Source organism: Neltuma alba, unplaced genomic scaffold, assembly GCF_004799145.2.
Source record: "Neltuma alba isolate B1F8T4 unplaced genomic scaffold, ASM479914v2 tig00012576_pilon, whole genome shotgun sequence".
Lineage (NCBI taxonomy): Eukaryota > Viridiplantae > Streptophyta > Magnoliopsida > Fabales > Fabaceae > Neltuma > Neltuma alba.
In genome coordinates, this window is record NW_021637028.1 from 495704 (window position 1) to 512250 (window position 16547).

Sequence of the window (16547 nt, forward strand, 5' to 3'; positions counted from 1 at the left end):
CTATGATGGATAAATTCTATAAGTCAAAAAGCAATTCGTAGCTCACAGGCAAGATCGTGCATCCTCTCCTTCATTGATAGTGTTGCCGTCAGTTTGATTCACTGCCAATTTGACTCGTGAGCTTGTGTCTAAACATAAAAATTAGTTGATTAATTTAAATAGATTAAAAAATTAGTTAAATTAGTTATTTGTAATAAATAAGTATTATCTTTTCTAAAATACTTTTTCTAATTGTATATATTAGTTAGAACTATCATTTAATAAAAATTTTAACATATACAACTAATACAATAATTATTTTTTTAAAAAAATAGATAAATACTACCTCCGGTTTTTAATATAAAACCCTATTTGACTTTTATTTCAATCCTAAATATAAGACCCTAATCCATTTTGTCTCTCATACTTATACATTTTTTTCCTAAGATATTTCTTCTAATTATAATAGCTACAGACAATATATTTGATTAGCAAGGATATTTTAGAAAAGACAACACATATTTATTACAAATAACTAACTTAATATTTTCTTAATCTACTCAAATTAGTCAACTAGCTCTTATAATTAAGAGTAGAGGTATTATGATAAATAAAATGAATGGAGATCTTTATATTTAATATGAAAAAACTAACTTATGTATACTCCTCCAGTCTTTAATATAGGATTTAATTTTTAAGTTAACTTTTGTCCTAAATATAAGACATATTTATCATATTTACTAATTTTTTTTTTTTAAATTATCCTTATAGATACTTCCTCAACCATAATCAAGTAAGTAAGGGAGGGAGGATATTAAGAAAGAAGATTATAATGTTTTAGGAAAATATGTTATATTTTTTAATAATTAACTAATTTTACTAACTTTTTTAATCTAATCAAATTAGTTAAAAAGATCTTATATCAAGGATTGAGGAGAATGAATTACGCACAGGAGAAGAATTTTCTAAAATACGGACAAGAGATGTGAAATTGTCATTTAGTAATGGTGGCGATGGTGGTGGAGCCACTTTCTTTAATATTTATTATTCTCTTCACTCCGTCCACATTAATTGTTTGCCTCCTCCAATCTTCTTCTTACTCTCGCCTTAACTGACTTGATTGGTTGTTTGTGCTGTTCGACCTGCCTGTATTGATCCGAGACAACCATGACCGGCGGAGATTTCGCCACCGCCAGCAACGTCGGCGGAAACTTCGATGCCAAGGTCACTCCGACTGTCGTCACTTATGGTTTCATGGCCGCCACCGGTGGCCTCATGTTCGGCTACGACATCGGCGTTTCAGGTGCATATCTTCAATTCGTTTCTCGTCCTCCTCCTCCTCCTTCTCAACGGAAATCGGGATTGAGCAGGAGTTCATCGATTTTGCAGATGTTGATTGCAATTTCAAGTCATAATTTCTCGAAAATTCTGGAAACCAAGTCACGGACTGTGTTATATTCCTATGAAACTCGTGGCTACAGAGATATTATTTTCTCTACTACTCATCCGGTCCTAAATATAAGACCCTTATACACGCTTATATAAGGGTCTTATATTTAAGACCGGAGGAGTATAATTTACTCTCCAGCCCAACGTTTAGCATGGATTAATAGAACATGTATGAAACTTTGAATTGAATTCCAGAAAACTATCATTTTCCCGGGAAAAAAAAAAACGAGAAAATGGGTATGTTATATGACCTTATGGGATTGAATCAGGTGGGGTGACGTTCATGCGACCATTCTTAAAGAAGTTCTTCGGAGGGCCAGAGGAAGGGGGAAATGGTAGTTACTGCCAAAACGACAACTGGAAGCGGCAACTGTTCACGTCGTGTTTATATCTGGCAGGGATGACGGCGACAATAGCCGCAGCTTATACGACAAGGAAATTTGGGAGAAGGACGAGTATGCTCGTAGCTGGCATCTTCTTCCTCTGTGGAACTGCGTTTAGTGCAGGTGCTCAAGACCTGGCCATGCTCATCACTGGAAGACTTTTGCTTGGTTGTGGGACTGGCTTTGGTAACCAGGTTGTCCTCCTCTATATATCCACTTTTCACTTTCTTGTTATTTATCATCAATTCATCTGCAAACAACAAATTGATCAACTATTTTTAAGTTGTACAAATTAATTAAGAATTTAAGATGGCCTTATTTAAATCTGGAGCATGGTTCCTTTGTATGTACTATTTTTATTTTTAATATAAAACTTAGTTGACTAATTTGAAAAAAATTAAAAAATCTAAAAAATTGTTTAATTATAGTATACCTTACATGCTCTCTTTAAAATATTTATATGTATTATTAGATTATCAGTTTATAAATTAGAAAAATTAATTTTAAGAAAATGGCAAATACAATATTTGGGAGCAATTTATTTAACTTTTTTAATCTTCGCTAGTTATTTACTCCCTCCGTTCCTTATTATAAGAGACAAATAACCAAATTACGTTGATCAAAAAAAGTTAAATTTAGTTGAGGACAATTAATATGTCAAAAGTATAATATTTTTTCCAACAATGCCCCCATTAATAAGGAGAGAGAGTATGAGAGAGAACAATTAAATTATTAAAAGAAAGAGAAGTGGGAGGGAGGGAGAGTATGAGTTAGAGACAAAATAAATAGGGGTAAAATAGGAAATCAATACAAAAAAATAGATATAACTTTTAAGTGTCTCTTATATATTGGAACATGCCATGAGCATCAAATGTCTCTTATAATAAGGAACAGAGGGAGTAACTGAATCTCAATCTTATATTGAGAATATGAAAATAACAAAGAAGTTAGTTGAACGCTTTTAGTCTTCATAACTATGTCGGGTAGCGCCCCCCCCCCAAAAAAAAAACTCCCAATTAATTTTGAATTTTTACCAAATATGTAATCACATACATAAAAGTCAATTTACATTTAAAGAAACATGAGGAGAACTTTTTAGTAAAAGAGATGTGTGGATAATTTGTTTCTGTTTTTTTTTGGCCAACGGATAATTTGTCGCTTATATTTACCATCAAGAGAAAACTCCCTATATCCGGTTGATATACAAATTGGTGATAAATTTAAAACCCTTAGGTTTCAATATCATGATCTCATTGGCCAAAAAAATAAAAAAAAATCATGATCACATCGGTGTTTGTATTTGCCCATAAATAATAAATAATGAATAAATAGGCAGTGCCAGTGTTCCTTTCGGAAATTGCGCCGGCAAGAGTACGTGGAGCAACGAATCTACTGTTTCAGCTGAATGTGACCGTCGGCATCCTCTTCGCTGAACTCGTCAACTATGGCACCAGCAAGTAAGCAATCCTACGTTGTTTTGGTTTGTACATTACTACGAATGTTCTTCACCAATATGATGATTATTGGTTGGTTGCTATTAAACGCCAAAGACTGCAAAGTACTAACTCCCATGTTCTGACTATTTATTTTTTTTAAGTAGTTTTTGTAATGGTCGTAATTCTAATTAATACTCTTGATGATTAGTAAGAGTATTTTAAAAAAATACAATATATTTTTATTACAAATAACTAATTTAATTAGTTTTTTTAATCTACTGAAATTAATCAATCAGTTCTTATATAATAACAGAAAGTAGTAGTATTTTTAACCAACTTCTTTTCATTTTTATGTGTAATGAGCAAGCGTTGCATGTTGCTTCCTCCTTTTGTTTTTTGTTTTAAATAAAATACAGATGACTGAATTACTACCCCAATTTTTAATATATGAACTAGATAATTAATTTGATGAGATTAATAAAATAAGTTAAGTTAATTAATTATAATAAATGTGAATTGACATTCCTAAACTATTCTTTTAAATCATTTGTCTTTATAATAAATAGGAATATTTTAGAGAAAATATTATAAATTTGATAGACAAAATAAATTGAAGTCTTATATTTAGAACTCAATCTAATCTCTGATTGGCTCTTGTATCAAAGATTGACCTTGAAAAATTAGTTAAAAATAATAAATATGTAAAAAATATTTTTATTTACACGTATGAAGGAAAAGTGAAATGGTAAATAGTTAATGAAACTCACAAAAATTAAAAATAATACCAAAAAATTCTCTTCTATTTAGAAACCAAGGGAGTATCTGTTGGATTGGATTCTCTCCACTACCTTCCCATCCTCTCCCCTCCACTATCCTTCTTTTCTCTTTACAACCATTAGATCAAAATTCCAATGGTCCAGATTTATATCTTATAAAATAATGTTATTAAAAAATAAATAATAAATTTAAACTGTTAAAATCTGATCTGAACAGTTTACAATTGTAATAAAAAATTAATTTTTTTTATAATAACAGTCTGTAGTTATGAACTGTTCAGATTAGATTTTAACAGTTTAAATTTATTTATCTATTTTTATCATAATATTTATTTTTATAAAATGTTATAACATATTAAATCTGGACTATTGGAGTTTTGATCCATGGTTGTGAAGAAAAAAAGGTTAGTGGAGGGGAAGAGGATGGGAAGAGTAGTGGAGGGAATCCAATTCCGTATCTGCTACTATAAATTTTAGGATATTACTAGTTCAGATGTTAATGAAAGCATCATTCCAAGCGTAATGCCAATTGCTTTGGATCATATCCCTGAGCGTTAATGAATATGTTTAATGGAACAGGATAAAAGATGACTGGGGATGGAGGGTGTCTCTGGGAATGGCGGGAGTACCGGCGGTGCTGCTGACGGCGGCGGCATTGCTGGTGGCGGACACTCCAACAGTCTGATAGAGAGAGGACACATTGAAGAGGAAAAGAGGTTCTGAGAAAGATCAGAGGTACAGACAACATTGATGCTGAGTTCACGCAGTTGCTTGAGGCAAGCCAGGTGGCCATTCAGGTGAACCACCCTTTCTGCAACCTCTTCATTCGGCGGAACCAACCTCGACTTATCATCGCCGTCGCTCTTCAGGTCACTCTCTAGCTATCTCCATCTTTTTTCCCCCCCCAGCATATACAACTCTATAATCATTATCTTCTTGACATGTAGGAAAACAGTAAGAATGTCACATAATTTGATTCTGGAAATCTAGCACTCCATCCTAAGATTCATCCCGTTATCTGTGTTAGGAGCATATATATATATATATATAAGCATTCGAGTTGATCTTTTACCTTGATCATTTTTCGCAAAAATTACTGATAAGATCTTCTCCTATCTTGGCATTACAAAAACATCTTCCAGCAATTAACAGGCATCAACGCTATCATGTTCTATGCTCCAATCCTCTTCACGACGCTAGGCTTCAAAAAACGACGCTTCCCTCTACTCCGCCGTGATCACCGGCGCCGTCAACGTCTTCTCCACCTTGATCTCCATCTACGCCGTCGACATGGTCGGCCGCCGCATGCTCCTCCTGGAAGCCGGCGTCCAAATGTTCCTCTCGCAAGTAGTGATCGCCGTCATCCTGGCAATCAACGCCGCGGATCGGCCCACGGAGCTCTCAAGAGGCCTGGCCATCTTTGTGGTGGTCATGGTGTGCACCTTCGTCTCCTCCTTCGCCTGGTCGTGGGGCCCACTGGCGTGGCTCATACCCACGGAGACCTTCCCGTTGGGGAGTCGATCTGCGGGCCAAAGCGCGACCGTCTTCACGAACTTCCTCTTCACATTCGCGATCGCACAGTCGTATCCGTCGATGCTGTGCCATTTGAGGTATGGGATCTTCCTGTTCTTCTCGGTGTGGGTGTTGATTATGTCGTTGTTTATGATTCTGCTTTTGCCGGAGACGATGAACGTACCCATTGAGGACATGACGGACAGGGTTTGGAAGCAACATCGTGTGTGGAAGAGATTTGTTGAATAAAATGAATGATATGATGGTGATAATTTGATCCCACAAAATGTGGAGTTTGTTCCCCCCCCCCCTTGCTAGTCACAACTATCCTTATATATATTGAATGCGATTTTGTTCGAGTAATATCTTTTCGAATCACTGTAGAGTACTAGATATAGAGTACTAGATATAGACACTTCTTCCGGTAAATTTCATCATGCTGCGAGGGACCAGTACTTCCTGTGGACCCAAACCGGTTGGGAAAATGTAGAGTTTGGTGAAGAAATTGACTTGAAGTAGATCAAGAGAAGTGTGAAAAAGTAGTAACACCTTGACTAACTCCATCTCGCAGAGACAGTGAATTTCACCTCCTCTTGCGTTTGGATTTCTTATCTTTGTAACAAAATTGTATAGTGGTTAGTGGAATATGTTGATTTTGTTTTGGGATCATCAGTATTCATATAATGAGGGTGATAGGTTGAAGGGGCTATGTAAAAATTTTGTATTGTACTAGTTCATAAGGTTGTTGTTATGGAGTTTTCAATGGGCTTTGATATTTTATATTCATAGTGTATATCTTGTATACTTATAATAAAATGATAAGTGTAAACAAAAGAGGTGAACTTGATTTTGAGTCTAATATCTTGAAGAATAGATGCGTTTTTGTTTACTTCCAAGGATAAAAACCACAGTACAGGTCTTTGTTTTTTTTTAACTTCTTTCTTAGATTACTTGGGGCAAGCAAAATACTTGAAATAGTTTAGCATTGAACCCATGATCTGTCACCGGTGACCTTCATGCCACTATATCACAAGGGCATTAGCAAATAGTCACTAAAGTTAGAATAAAGCTAATGCTTGAAATAGTCACTATGATGAATTTGCCCTTGCTTAAGCTAATGTTTGGGATAGTAAATCTACTCTTCACTTTACATTTGAGCTGCAACGACCATAATCCCATTTTGTTTTAAGCTAAATCCCACCATTTAATTGTTCATTTGAGGGATGAAAGGTGGAGAGAAAGGCCTTCGTTTCTCACCATTGTCTATGAAATTTATTGAAGGTGAAATGAGTTAATATAAAAATAAGTCCCACTTGAATAAAACTGAATTGAAAAATATGTGTGTGTGTAAAGAAGTCCGACCCTCATTCCTTAATTAGATTTTATTACTGATAAACTTATATATTTATAAATGACTAATTTGAAAATTTTAGTGTTAACAAATTAATTGTGGAGAAAATGACAGAAAAATGCCTATTGAATTTTTTTTTTAAAAAGGCCATGCTAATTACTTTTATAATGATTTTAATCACACTTGTAATGATTTTTATTACTCAAAATCTGTAAAATCATTTATTTGTCATTTCAAAATTCAACAGTTATTTTTTATATATTTTTTCTTAATTTAATTTCGTGTCCTGAGAGCATTCGATGAAATTAAGAAAGATAGTGTTCATGGAAGACTCAAATTTCTGTTGCAGATGAAGTGCAGTAGCAGCACTCCCATGCCACATAACAACTAAACCAATCCACCGAAACTAATTACCCCAAAAAGAGAAAGGGACACGAACTGAATTAATATGCTTTTAGAAGAAATATTGTTCTAATCATAATCACAGTTAACTATTATCACATAAATCATTCCTTAACCATAATCCCCTCTCCTTTTCCTTTTTCCATTAATGGAAGTTGCAACCTCTAAAACCCTAATCAACCTCCTTGATCAAAGTGACATATAAAAAGGGAAGAGCCTCCTTAACTCTGAAAAACCACAGGAGAAGGGAATTAAATACAGCAAAAGAGATCAATCTTAATTTCTCCAGAGAGCTTAGAGACAGACATGTTTTTGGTACTTAGAAATAAAGTTGTTGTGTTGATGACAATGATGATGATGGTGATGACAATGTCGGATGGAGCAGTTTACAAAATTGGAGACTCTGCTGGGCGGACCTCCATTGGCCTTGTAGACTACGAGCATTGGGCTGCTTCCAAGAACTTCCATGCTGGTGATACCATCAGTTAAGTCCCATAAATCCCAATTGTTCAATATATAAGAAACATCACGCAATCTAAAAATCACTCAACAATAAATCATGTTTGGGTTAATATCATCAGTAGTCTTATAGTTTAATAAAATTTGAGCTTCATTCTTGTATTTTTATAACTTTTTGGTCTGAATTTAAGAAAAAATGGTCTCTTATTTTTAACGAGTTTTAATTTTAGTCTCTATACTTAAATTAATCAAGCTTATAAAACTATAGGGAATAAAATGAATGATTGGAAACTACAAATACCAAAACCAAAATTGGGTATAACTGTAAGGACCAACAATGATATTATCTTATTTTCTTTTAAGGGTAGTAACCAAACACATGATAATTTCTATTTTCATAAAATCTCTAAATTTTCTAAAGACCACTTATTTTTAAACTCAACGAAACAGGGCTTAGGCGTATTAAAGAATCAAAATTAATGCTATGAATTAGAAGGAGAAAAATGAAACTGATGGGAATTTGTGTGAGCAGTTTTTCAGTACAATCCTCAGTTCCACAATGTCATGAGAGTGACAAACCAGATGTACAAATCATGCAATGCTTCAGCAGAGACTCCTCTAGAAACCTTCAGCACAGGAAATGACTCCATAAAACTCAATAATTATGGGCATCACTTGTTCATGTGTGGCTTTCCAGGGCACTGCCAAAGAGGCCAAAAGATTGATATCAATGTGATTAGGGTTTCCGCAATAAAACCTCCAACTCCATCAGGAAGGGATGACCAGCGTCCTTGTCTAACAAAGCTGCCCCTTTCATAGCATCTTTTGGGCTCATAGGACTGGCCGTGTCATTCTTTGCTCTTGTTGCTTTCTAGTCTCCCCTGTTAAGACCCTTTTTCCCCCCCTAAAATACAATATTTATGTGTAGTTTTGAGTAGTGGAGACATGTATAAGTTTAAGAAAAAATGGAACTATATGTGATCATCAATCATACATTTAATATGTAGAAGTTGTATGATCATAAACAGTAGATGAATATTGTTCTATCTATTAAAAGGCCTATTTGGGATAGTGAAAAAAAAAAATTTATAAATAGGGGTGTTCATCAAGCCCACTAGCTCAGTATGCCTGTCCAAGCCTGGGAAAAAATCACCCAGCCAGTCCAAAAAAATGTAGCCCAAAAAAAAAGTATTTTTAGGCTAGGCATGTCATGGGCAATGTTAGGCTGCAGGCAGGGTATGATGTCCTGTCCATTTGGCCCTGCCTGTGACACACACACGTATTTTTATAATTATTTTTTTCAGTAATATATATTTATAAGATATAATATATATTATTCTTCCCTCTTCATTTACCCTAGGTATATTTACTAGTGTATATAAATTATTCCCTCTTCTTTGTTATAAATAGAGACAAATTTTTTTCCGATAAAAAAATGAAAGTTTGGTCGTTTGTAAACTGAAGAATGAGATGATTCACAAGCCCTAGAAAATTGAAGTTGATCTGTAATTGATAAGTGATCACATAAGAAATCGAGGATATCTCTTGGCATATGATAAAGAATCGCTTCTTAATTCTTCTAGTTGCTGTGACTCTTCCATAATCCTGGGTTACTTACCTATCAATATACTAATAATCATCCATAAAAATAAAAAAAAAGTATAAAATTTTATGATGAATTATATTATTTATAAGGACAGTTCATTCATAAGACTTCCTATATCGTAAAAGAACATGCCTAGTTGGGAGGTAAAATCTTGTTGAGTGATTCCAACTTCCAAAGAACACTTAATGACACAATAGGATGTCTCTATGTAGGTGAAGTTTTGTTTTAAGTTAGATAACTCCAAATATATATTCGTGGAATTTGATTTAAATGGTTTAATCTCTTATCACAATAAGCCTTTTGGATATAATGATTTATTTCGATGATATGTCCGATCTAATTGAGAAGATAAAGTAATTAAACTAGAGATAATTGTCACTTATTTCAAGTCATATCAGAATAAATAAAATTGGCTAGAATCAAATTCAAATTCGAAAAGACCAATAATTTTAAAAGGTTTTATTCTAGTGTATCTTAATTTTAAAAGGTTTTATTCTAGTTTATCTTACTCCTTTATATGTTTATTCAATGATTTTCGGATAAGATGGCTTAAAATATAATTTCCAGTTCGATCATCTTAAATATAAAAGTCTGCTTATTTGTTTGAACATTTTTTTTATTAACAAATATCATAACAATTGAAAATCACTAAACACAAAACACTTTTATAATTATTACCAAATGCAAAAAGATTTTTGCTTTTAAGAAGTTTGCCCTGAAAATATATGTTGAACTCAGGGCTTCTCTTCTTTTCCCTCTTCTTCTCTCTTTTTCTCACGGGTCGCGTCGTAGCTCCAAGTATTTCATTTTCTTATTTATTTTAATCACTTAGGTGATAATTTTGTAAAATTATTTTATATAATTTTAGATTATATAATTTTAGAACTATATTAACTTTTTTAAACAGATTCTTTTTTGGAAAAAAAAACTTTTAGCGACAAAGCGTACTTTTGTTGCTGATATTTTGTCAAAAATAAACTTTTAGTGGTAATTTTTAATGGTCATCGATTTGTCATCAGCCGTCACCAATTGGTCCTTTTTTTTTTTGGGTACAATGGTTTTTTTTCTTTTGGAGTCAGAAGAGTTTCTTTTATTAAGATTTGAGCTACTAGGCCTCAAGTTTTTCTTGAGACGAAAAGCCCATTCATACTAAAAAGTTAAAAAAAAAAAATTTGATGCCCAAGGAATACAAGGAATTAGTGAACTTCTCAAAGTCAACTGAAGTACTACTACCACTACAAAAAATATAAAATAAGGCATTTCTAGCGGTTTTAAGCGAAACAAATAAAATTTGTAGCAGTTACAAAAACCGCTAGAAAATCAAGTGCAAGAAAAAATTTCTAGCGGTTATGGCAACCACTACACAGTATGGTCAAAACGCCAGAAATTTTCTAGCGATTAATTAACTGTTAGAAAAATCTAGTAGTAGAAGACGAAATTTCTAACAGATAGAAACCGCTGGAAAAAGCAAAAAAAATTTGTAGCGGTTATATAACCGCTAGAAAGTTTTGAACCAAATCAAATTTTGCCAGGAAATTAAATTTTTGAATTGGTGCCAAAACATTTCTAGCAGTTTGAACCGCTAGAAATTTGACGCAAAATTTAAATTTCACGAAATTTGTCTTGCTATTTTTTTTATTTCTAGTTGTTTTGGACCGCTAGAAATGTTTTTCCAAGCACAAAAATTTTTTTGTGGTTTTTGATTATTAGAAAATATAATATTATAAATTTAAAAAACATTAAATAGATTATATTGGAGAATTTTTGTTAATTTGTATAATTAGTTATGTATTACTTTTTATATATTTGAATTTTGTAATAAACAATATGTAATTAAATTATGATTGTGTCAAAAGAAGTGAATTTAATTTAATAAGATAATTGAATTGAAGATGAAATAGTTTGTAATATTAAACCTAAACTGTTATATTGAAAAGTATTTGAATCAGTTAAGAAGGGTATGACAAGTGTGAAGAAGAAAGATCTGAAAGAAAAAGAGAAATAAATATGTTATTAAATTATAAGTAAAGACAAATAAAAGATATAAGGACTTATAAAATAAAATTCACTTACCATATAGTGAAGAGAAAGAAACCACCATATAAGAGAGTAAGAAAAAAAGAGAGAATTATGAGGAAGAATAGGAGAGGAAAGAAAAGAGATGGGGTAAATGAATATAGAGGTGATATGATATTTATAGATATCAGCGACACATTTGTAGCGGTTTTTTTGTAACATTTTGGTGCATTTTATAGCTATTTGTCCTTTTTCTAGCGTATAAGTAACTGCTAGTATTTGTAGTAGTTTGAAATTTGTAGCGATTACCTAACCGCTACAAATTATAATTTTTTATTTTTTAAAAAAGTAAACCAATTTTAATTTATACATATGTATTTATGGAAGGAAAAAATTTTTAATAATAAATTTGTAGCGGTTATATAACCGCTACAAATTATAATTTTTTATTTTTTAAAAAAGTAAACCAATTTTAATTTTTACATATGTATTTATGGAAGGAAAAAAAATTTTAATAACAAAAATTTTTGATGCTGCTATTCTTCATCATCATCCGGCCTGAAAGGATATATTTAAAAAAATTATGTTAGAATTATAATGTATTTAGAAGAAATTGGTAATTAGCAATTAATTATTTAAATAATTTAAGAAAAGACGTATACCTAATAATTGGCGTCTCCTTGAGGAAAGAAATCTTCAAAATTCGGGAGTTGGAAGGGTTCGCTATCGTAAATAATGTCACCATCACTCATATCATAAAGATCCTGTGGCTTGAGGTGAACGACTATATTCCAGTCTTTATGTTTCTCGTTCTCGACATAGTAAACTTGGTGTGCCTCAAAAGCAAGGACATATGGCTCATCATCTTCAGATGCCCTGTATGAATAAGTCTAGAGAAATTAATTGAGATGATGCCCAAGTGGTCAATAGCAAGTCCCTGTAAAGTTGTCGTATTTGCCCAGGAGTACTTGAACAATGTCACGGTAAAAAGCTGGTAACTCAACTCAATAATGTCAATTAACTTTCCATAGTAAGTGACGCCTCCAAAGCGCATATTGCCATCACTGCTGCTAGCATAACATCTCGTCCCGAATATCCCGCAAACTCCAGAGTTTTGTGTAAGCAATCCCTGATCACGTCCAACCATACAGAACTTGAAGCCGTTGACATTATACGCGGTAAACCTTCGTGCATGGTCTAGTAGACCGAGGAAAAGAGCTTTGAATTCATCTGTGTATGGGCTGTTGTCATTACATATTCGACGTGTAAACCAACTGGGAAACTCTTTGTGGACTCTTTTATCAATGTCAGCAGAACGCGCACGCCCCCATAACTGACGCCTGAGGTAACTTCTAAACTCACTATAGTAAAGTGTAATTTGTTAGAAGAGTCAGTGAGAAACAAATATAAAGTGTAAAAGCTAGTGAGCTTATATGATATACTTACTGCATGAAGGGTTCAACTTGGCTGCAATTTATCAAAACATGTCTGTGTGCCTGGAGTTTCTCTGTAGGAGTGAGTCTGAAGAATTCATATCCTCCAACTGGTTTCCCGATAGGAGGAAATAAAGTTGACGTGGAAGGACTAGGAGGAGAATCATCTACGCGACACGGGCAGATAAAAGATGTCTCCATGTCGTCAAAGTACCTTGAACAGAAAGTTAGGATCTCATCTCCGGAATAACCTTCTGCGATTGACCCCTCAAGCCACGCCTTATTCCTAACATATGATTTTAATTTTCCCAAGTACCTGCAAGTTAATATTGCATTAATAATTGCGAGCAAATGAAACAATAATGTGAAATTTAATAAGGCGGGGATAAAAGATAATCTAGTACCTCTCTATAGGGTACATCCATCGATAGTGAATTGGGCCAGCAACCTTTGCTTCTCGAACAAGGTGGACAGTCAAGTGAACCATAACAGTGAAGAATGATGGAGGAAATATCATCTCCAAGTGACAAAGTATAAGAATAATTTTATTTTGCAGCTGATCAAGCTCTTCTGCTATCAAGACCTTCGCACACAACTTCTTAAAAAATGAACACAATTCCACCAAAACCACTGATACATCGGAAGGGTTTTTCAAGGCCAATGGAAGTAACTGTTGCATAAGAATATGGGAGTCATGACTTTTTAACCCAGTAACCTTTCAAGCTTGCAGATCGATACACCTTGAGATGTTGCTAGAATATCCATCTGGTACTTTTATGTTCTTCAGCGTCGAGAGGAAGATATCCTTGTTCTGCTTCGTCAAGGTGAATTTAACTGGTTAAAATTTGTCGTTTTTATCAGGCCAAGCCTCTTCACAAATTCCCTAGGCCCGTAAATCTTTTCTAGCTGCGAGATGGTCTTTGGACTTTCCAGTTTCGTTGAGTAATGTATATAGCACATTATCGCACACATTTTTTTTCAATGTGCATAACATCCAAACTATGTCGTAGCAAATTAGATTCCCAATAAGGAAGAGTGAAAAATATGCTTCTCTTTCGCCATTGCATAGGTTGCGTATCAGATGTCCCACAAGATCGTCGTTCCAATCGTTCGGGATCCACACTCTTACCAAACTTGACATTAACATCTTCTAACTGCCGCAAAATATCCACACCAGACAAAGTAACAGGAGGATCGCTCTTCTCCTATTTCCCATCAAAGCGAATCCGTTGCAATCTAAGTCTTTGCTTGGAATCGAGGAACCGTCGATGTCCTATGAAGCACCACTTGCGACTGTGTGGAAGGAGACATGGCACGGAATCAAAATTGTACTCAGGATAGGCCAACCCAGTATCCATGTTCCAGCCGGACAAAGTTCCCAAACCGGGAAAATCACTTATTGTCCACATCAAGGCTGCATGGAGATTGAATAGTCACTTGTCATATGAGTCATATGCCTCAACACTATTCGTCCACAGGTCAATCAATTCGTGTATCAACGGTTGCAGGTATACGTCTATATTATTTCCTGGTGCTTTCTTGTCAGGAATGATCATGGAAAGCAAAAAGGAGCTCTACTTCATGCACATCCAAGGTGGTAGATTGTATGGAATTAACACCACCGGCCAAATACTGTAACTTGTGTTTATGTTTCTGAAGGGATTGAAACCATCGGTTGCCAATGCAATACGTACATTTCTAGGATCACTGGCAAAGTCTAGAAATTTTGCATCAAATGCTTTCCACGCCTTCAAATCTCATGGGTGCCTTAACCTGCCATCTGGATTTTCCTCAGTCGCATGCCACCTCATGTGCTGAGCCATTTTTGATGACATATACATTCTTTACAACCGTGGTTTCAAAGGAAAGTATCTAAGAAAATACTGTATTAAAAATTTCAAATACCGAATATTTAAAAACTGAACAAGTAACACATCATAATCAATTGTATTCATAATTTTAAATATCAAATATTTAGAGACGGAACAAGTAGCACATTGTAATAAATTGTACCTGAGAATTTTGGCTGGTTTTTTCTTTTGCTTTTTCCTTTTCCGTACCGACTTATAGCATGACGTCTTGCATCTCATACAAATCTCCTTGTTTGCATCATCTCCCCAGTATAACATACAGTCGTTTGGGCATGCATCTATCTTCTTATAGTTCAAGCCAAGCTTGTTAATAATCTTCTTTGCTTCATAAAAAGATGGAGGAAATTCAGTTTGGGGGAAAGCATCTCCCAGTAATTCCAACAACATGGACATCACCTTGTCAGTCATACTACACAAGCATTTGATATGATATAACCTCACCAAGAATGACAACTTCGAATATTTTGTACACCCAGAATAAAGAGGCTTGTCAGCTTCGCTCATGAAGTCAAAAAATTTTCAAGCAGTTTCGTTTCTAAGAAACTCCGGTTGAGGCCCCTCTACTTCATCTTCATTGGGATTCGGGCTTTCGTGAATGCCAAAAGCATCATGCACAGCATCGTTCACGGCCTTGGCTTCATCCACTCAAACTCTCATCTGTGAAACTACTAGAACTGACTCAGTAACCATATCTGGTCGTTCCCCATGTAGTTGCCAAAATACGTACTCTCGCGGGAAGGGCTTAAAGATCAAATGTTCTCTAACAATATCTCTAGGATGTCACTTCTTGAAATTACATTTAGGACATGAACACTAAATCTTACCATTTACGGCGGCATTGGCAAAAGCAAAATCTAAGAAATAGCTTAGACCAATTAGGTATTGCGGAGACGACCGGTGTAAGTTGATCCACAACCAATCCATCACTAATATTGCTCAAATTTCATGAACATATGACACAGGAAGCTCAAAGAAAAGTTAAAATGAATTTCAATTGGAGTGTTTTAGCTTATAAAGGAGGCTGCCAACGGTTATGTAACGGTCAATTTTTTGTAGTGGTTATTAACCGTTAGAAATTTCTAGCGGTTTCAATGAATAGAAATTTTTGTAGCGGTTTATAACCGCTAGAAAATTCATGCCATGACAAAATTTGAATGTGACAACGATTATACAATTTCTAGCGATTTAGAACCGCTATAAATTTTCTTGATTTTCTAGCAGTTATAAACCGCTAGAAACTCGAGGAGGAAAATTTGAATTTGGCTTGAATTTTCTAGCGGTTCTTAGAAATAATATAATATTTTTAAAAATTAAATATTTCAAAAGTATTTTAAATGCACCGCAATAAATTATTAACATTTTTAGTATAATATATTAATCAATACTTGATATAAACAAAATTATTAACAAATTATTAATATTTATAAATATTTATTAAATTAATAAATTTTATGATTTGTTAAATGTTAAAATACATATTTCAAGAATAAATTTTAATATTAAAAGATATATGTTTAACATGTTTTATATAGTAATTAATAAATTATAAAAATATTTTAATTATACAAATAAATAATTAATAAATTAATAAATAATTATAGAAATATTAAAATTATAGAAATAAATTGTAGAAATATTTTAATTAATTAACATGTTTAACATGTTTAATAAATTTTAATGTTTATATAGTAATAAATTAATAAATATTTTAATGTTAATTAATACTTAATAGAAAAAAATTATAGAAATAAATAATTAAAGTAAACAAATAAACATAAAATTTAAATAAATAATTAAAGTAAACGAATAACATAAAATTTAAATAAATATCTAAATAGAATATAAAATCATAAAATCAAAATTCAAATAAAATC

The 16547-nt window shown here is 33.3% G+C and overlaps 1 protein-coding gene and 1 pseudogene across 1 annotated transcript; both read left to right on the forward strand.

Annotated features, from left to right (window-relative positions):
• Positions 1-1021: 1021 nt before the first annotated feature.
• Positions 1022-6394, forward strand: LOC114728830 (sugar transport protein 13-like; annotated as a pseudogene).
• Positions 6395-7594: 1200 nt separating this feature from the next.
• LOC114728848 (mavicyanin-like) lies at positions 7595-8566 on the forward strand. The gene is made up of 2 exons (XM_028915804.1): positions 7595-7772; positions 8280-8566. Exons 1-2 carry the CDS (start codon positions 7595-7597, stop codon positions 8564-8566), a joined length of 465 nt encoding a protein of 154 aa, XP_028771637.1.
• Positions 8567-16547: the final 7981 nt, after the last annotated feature.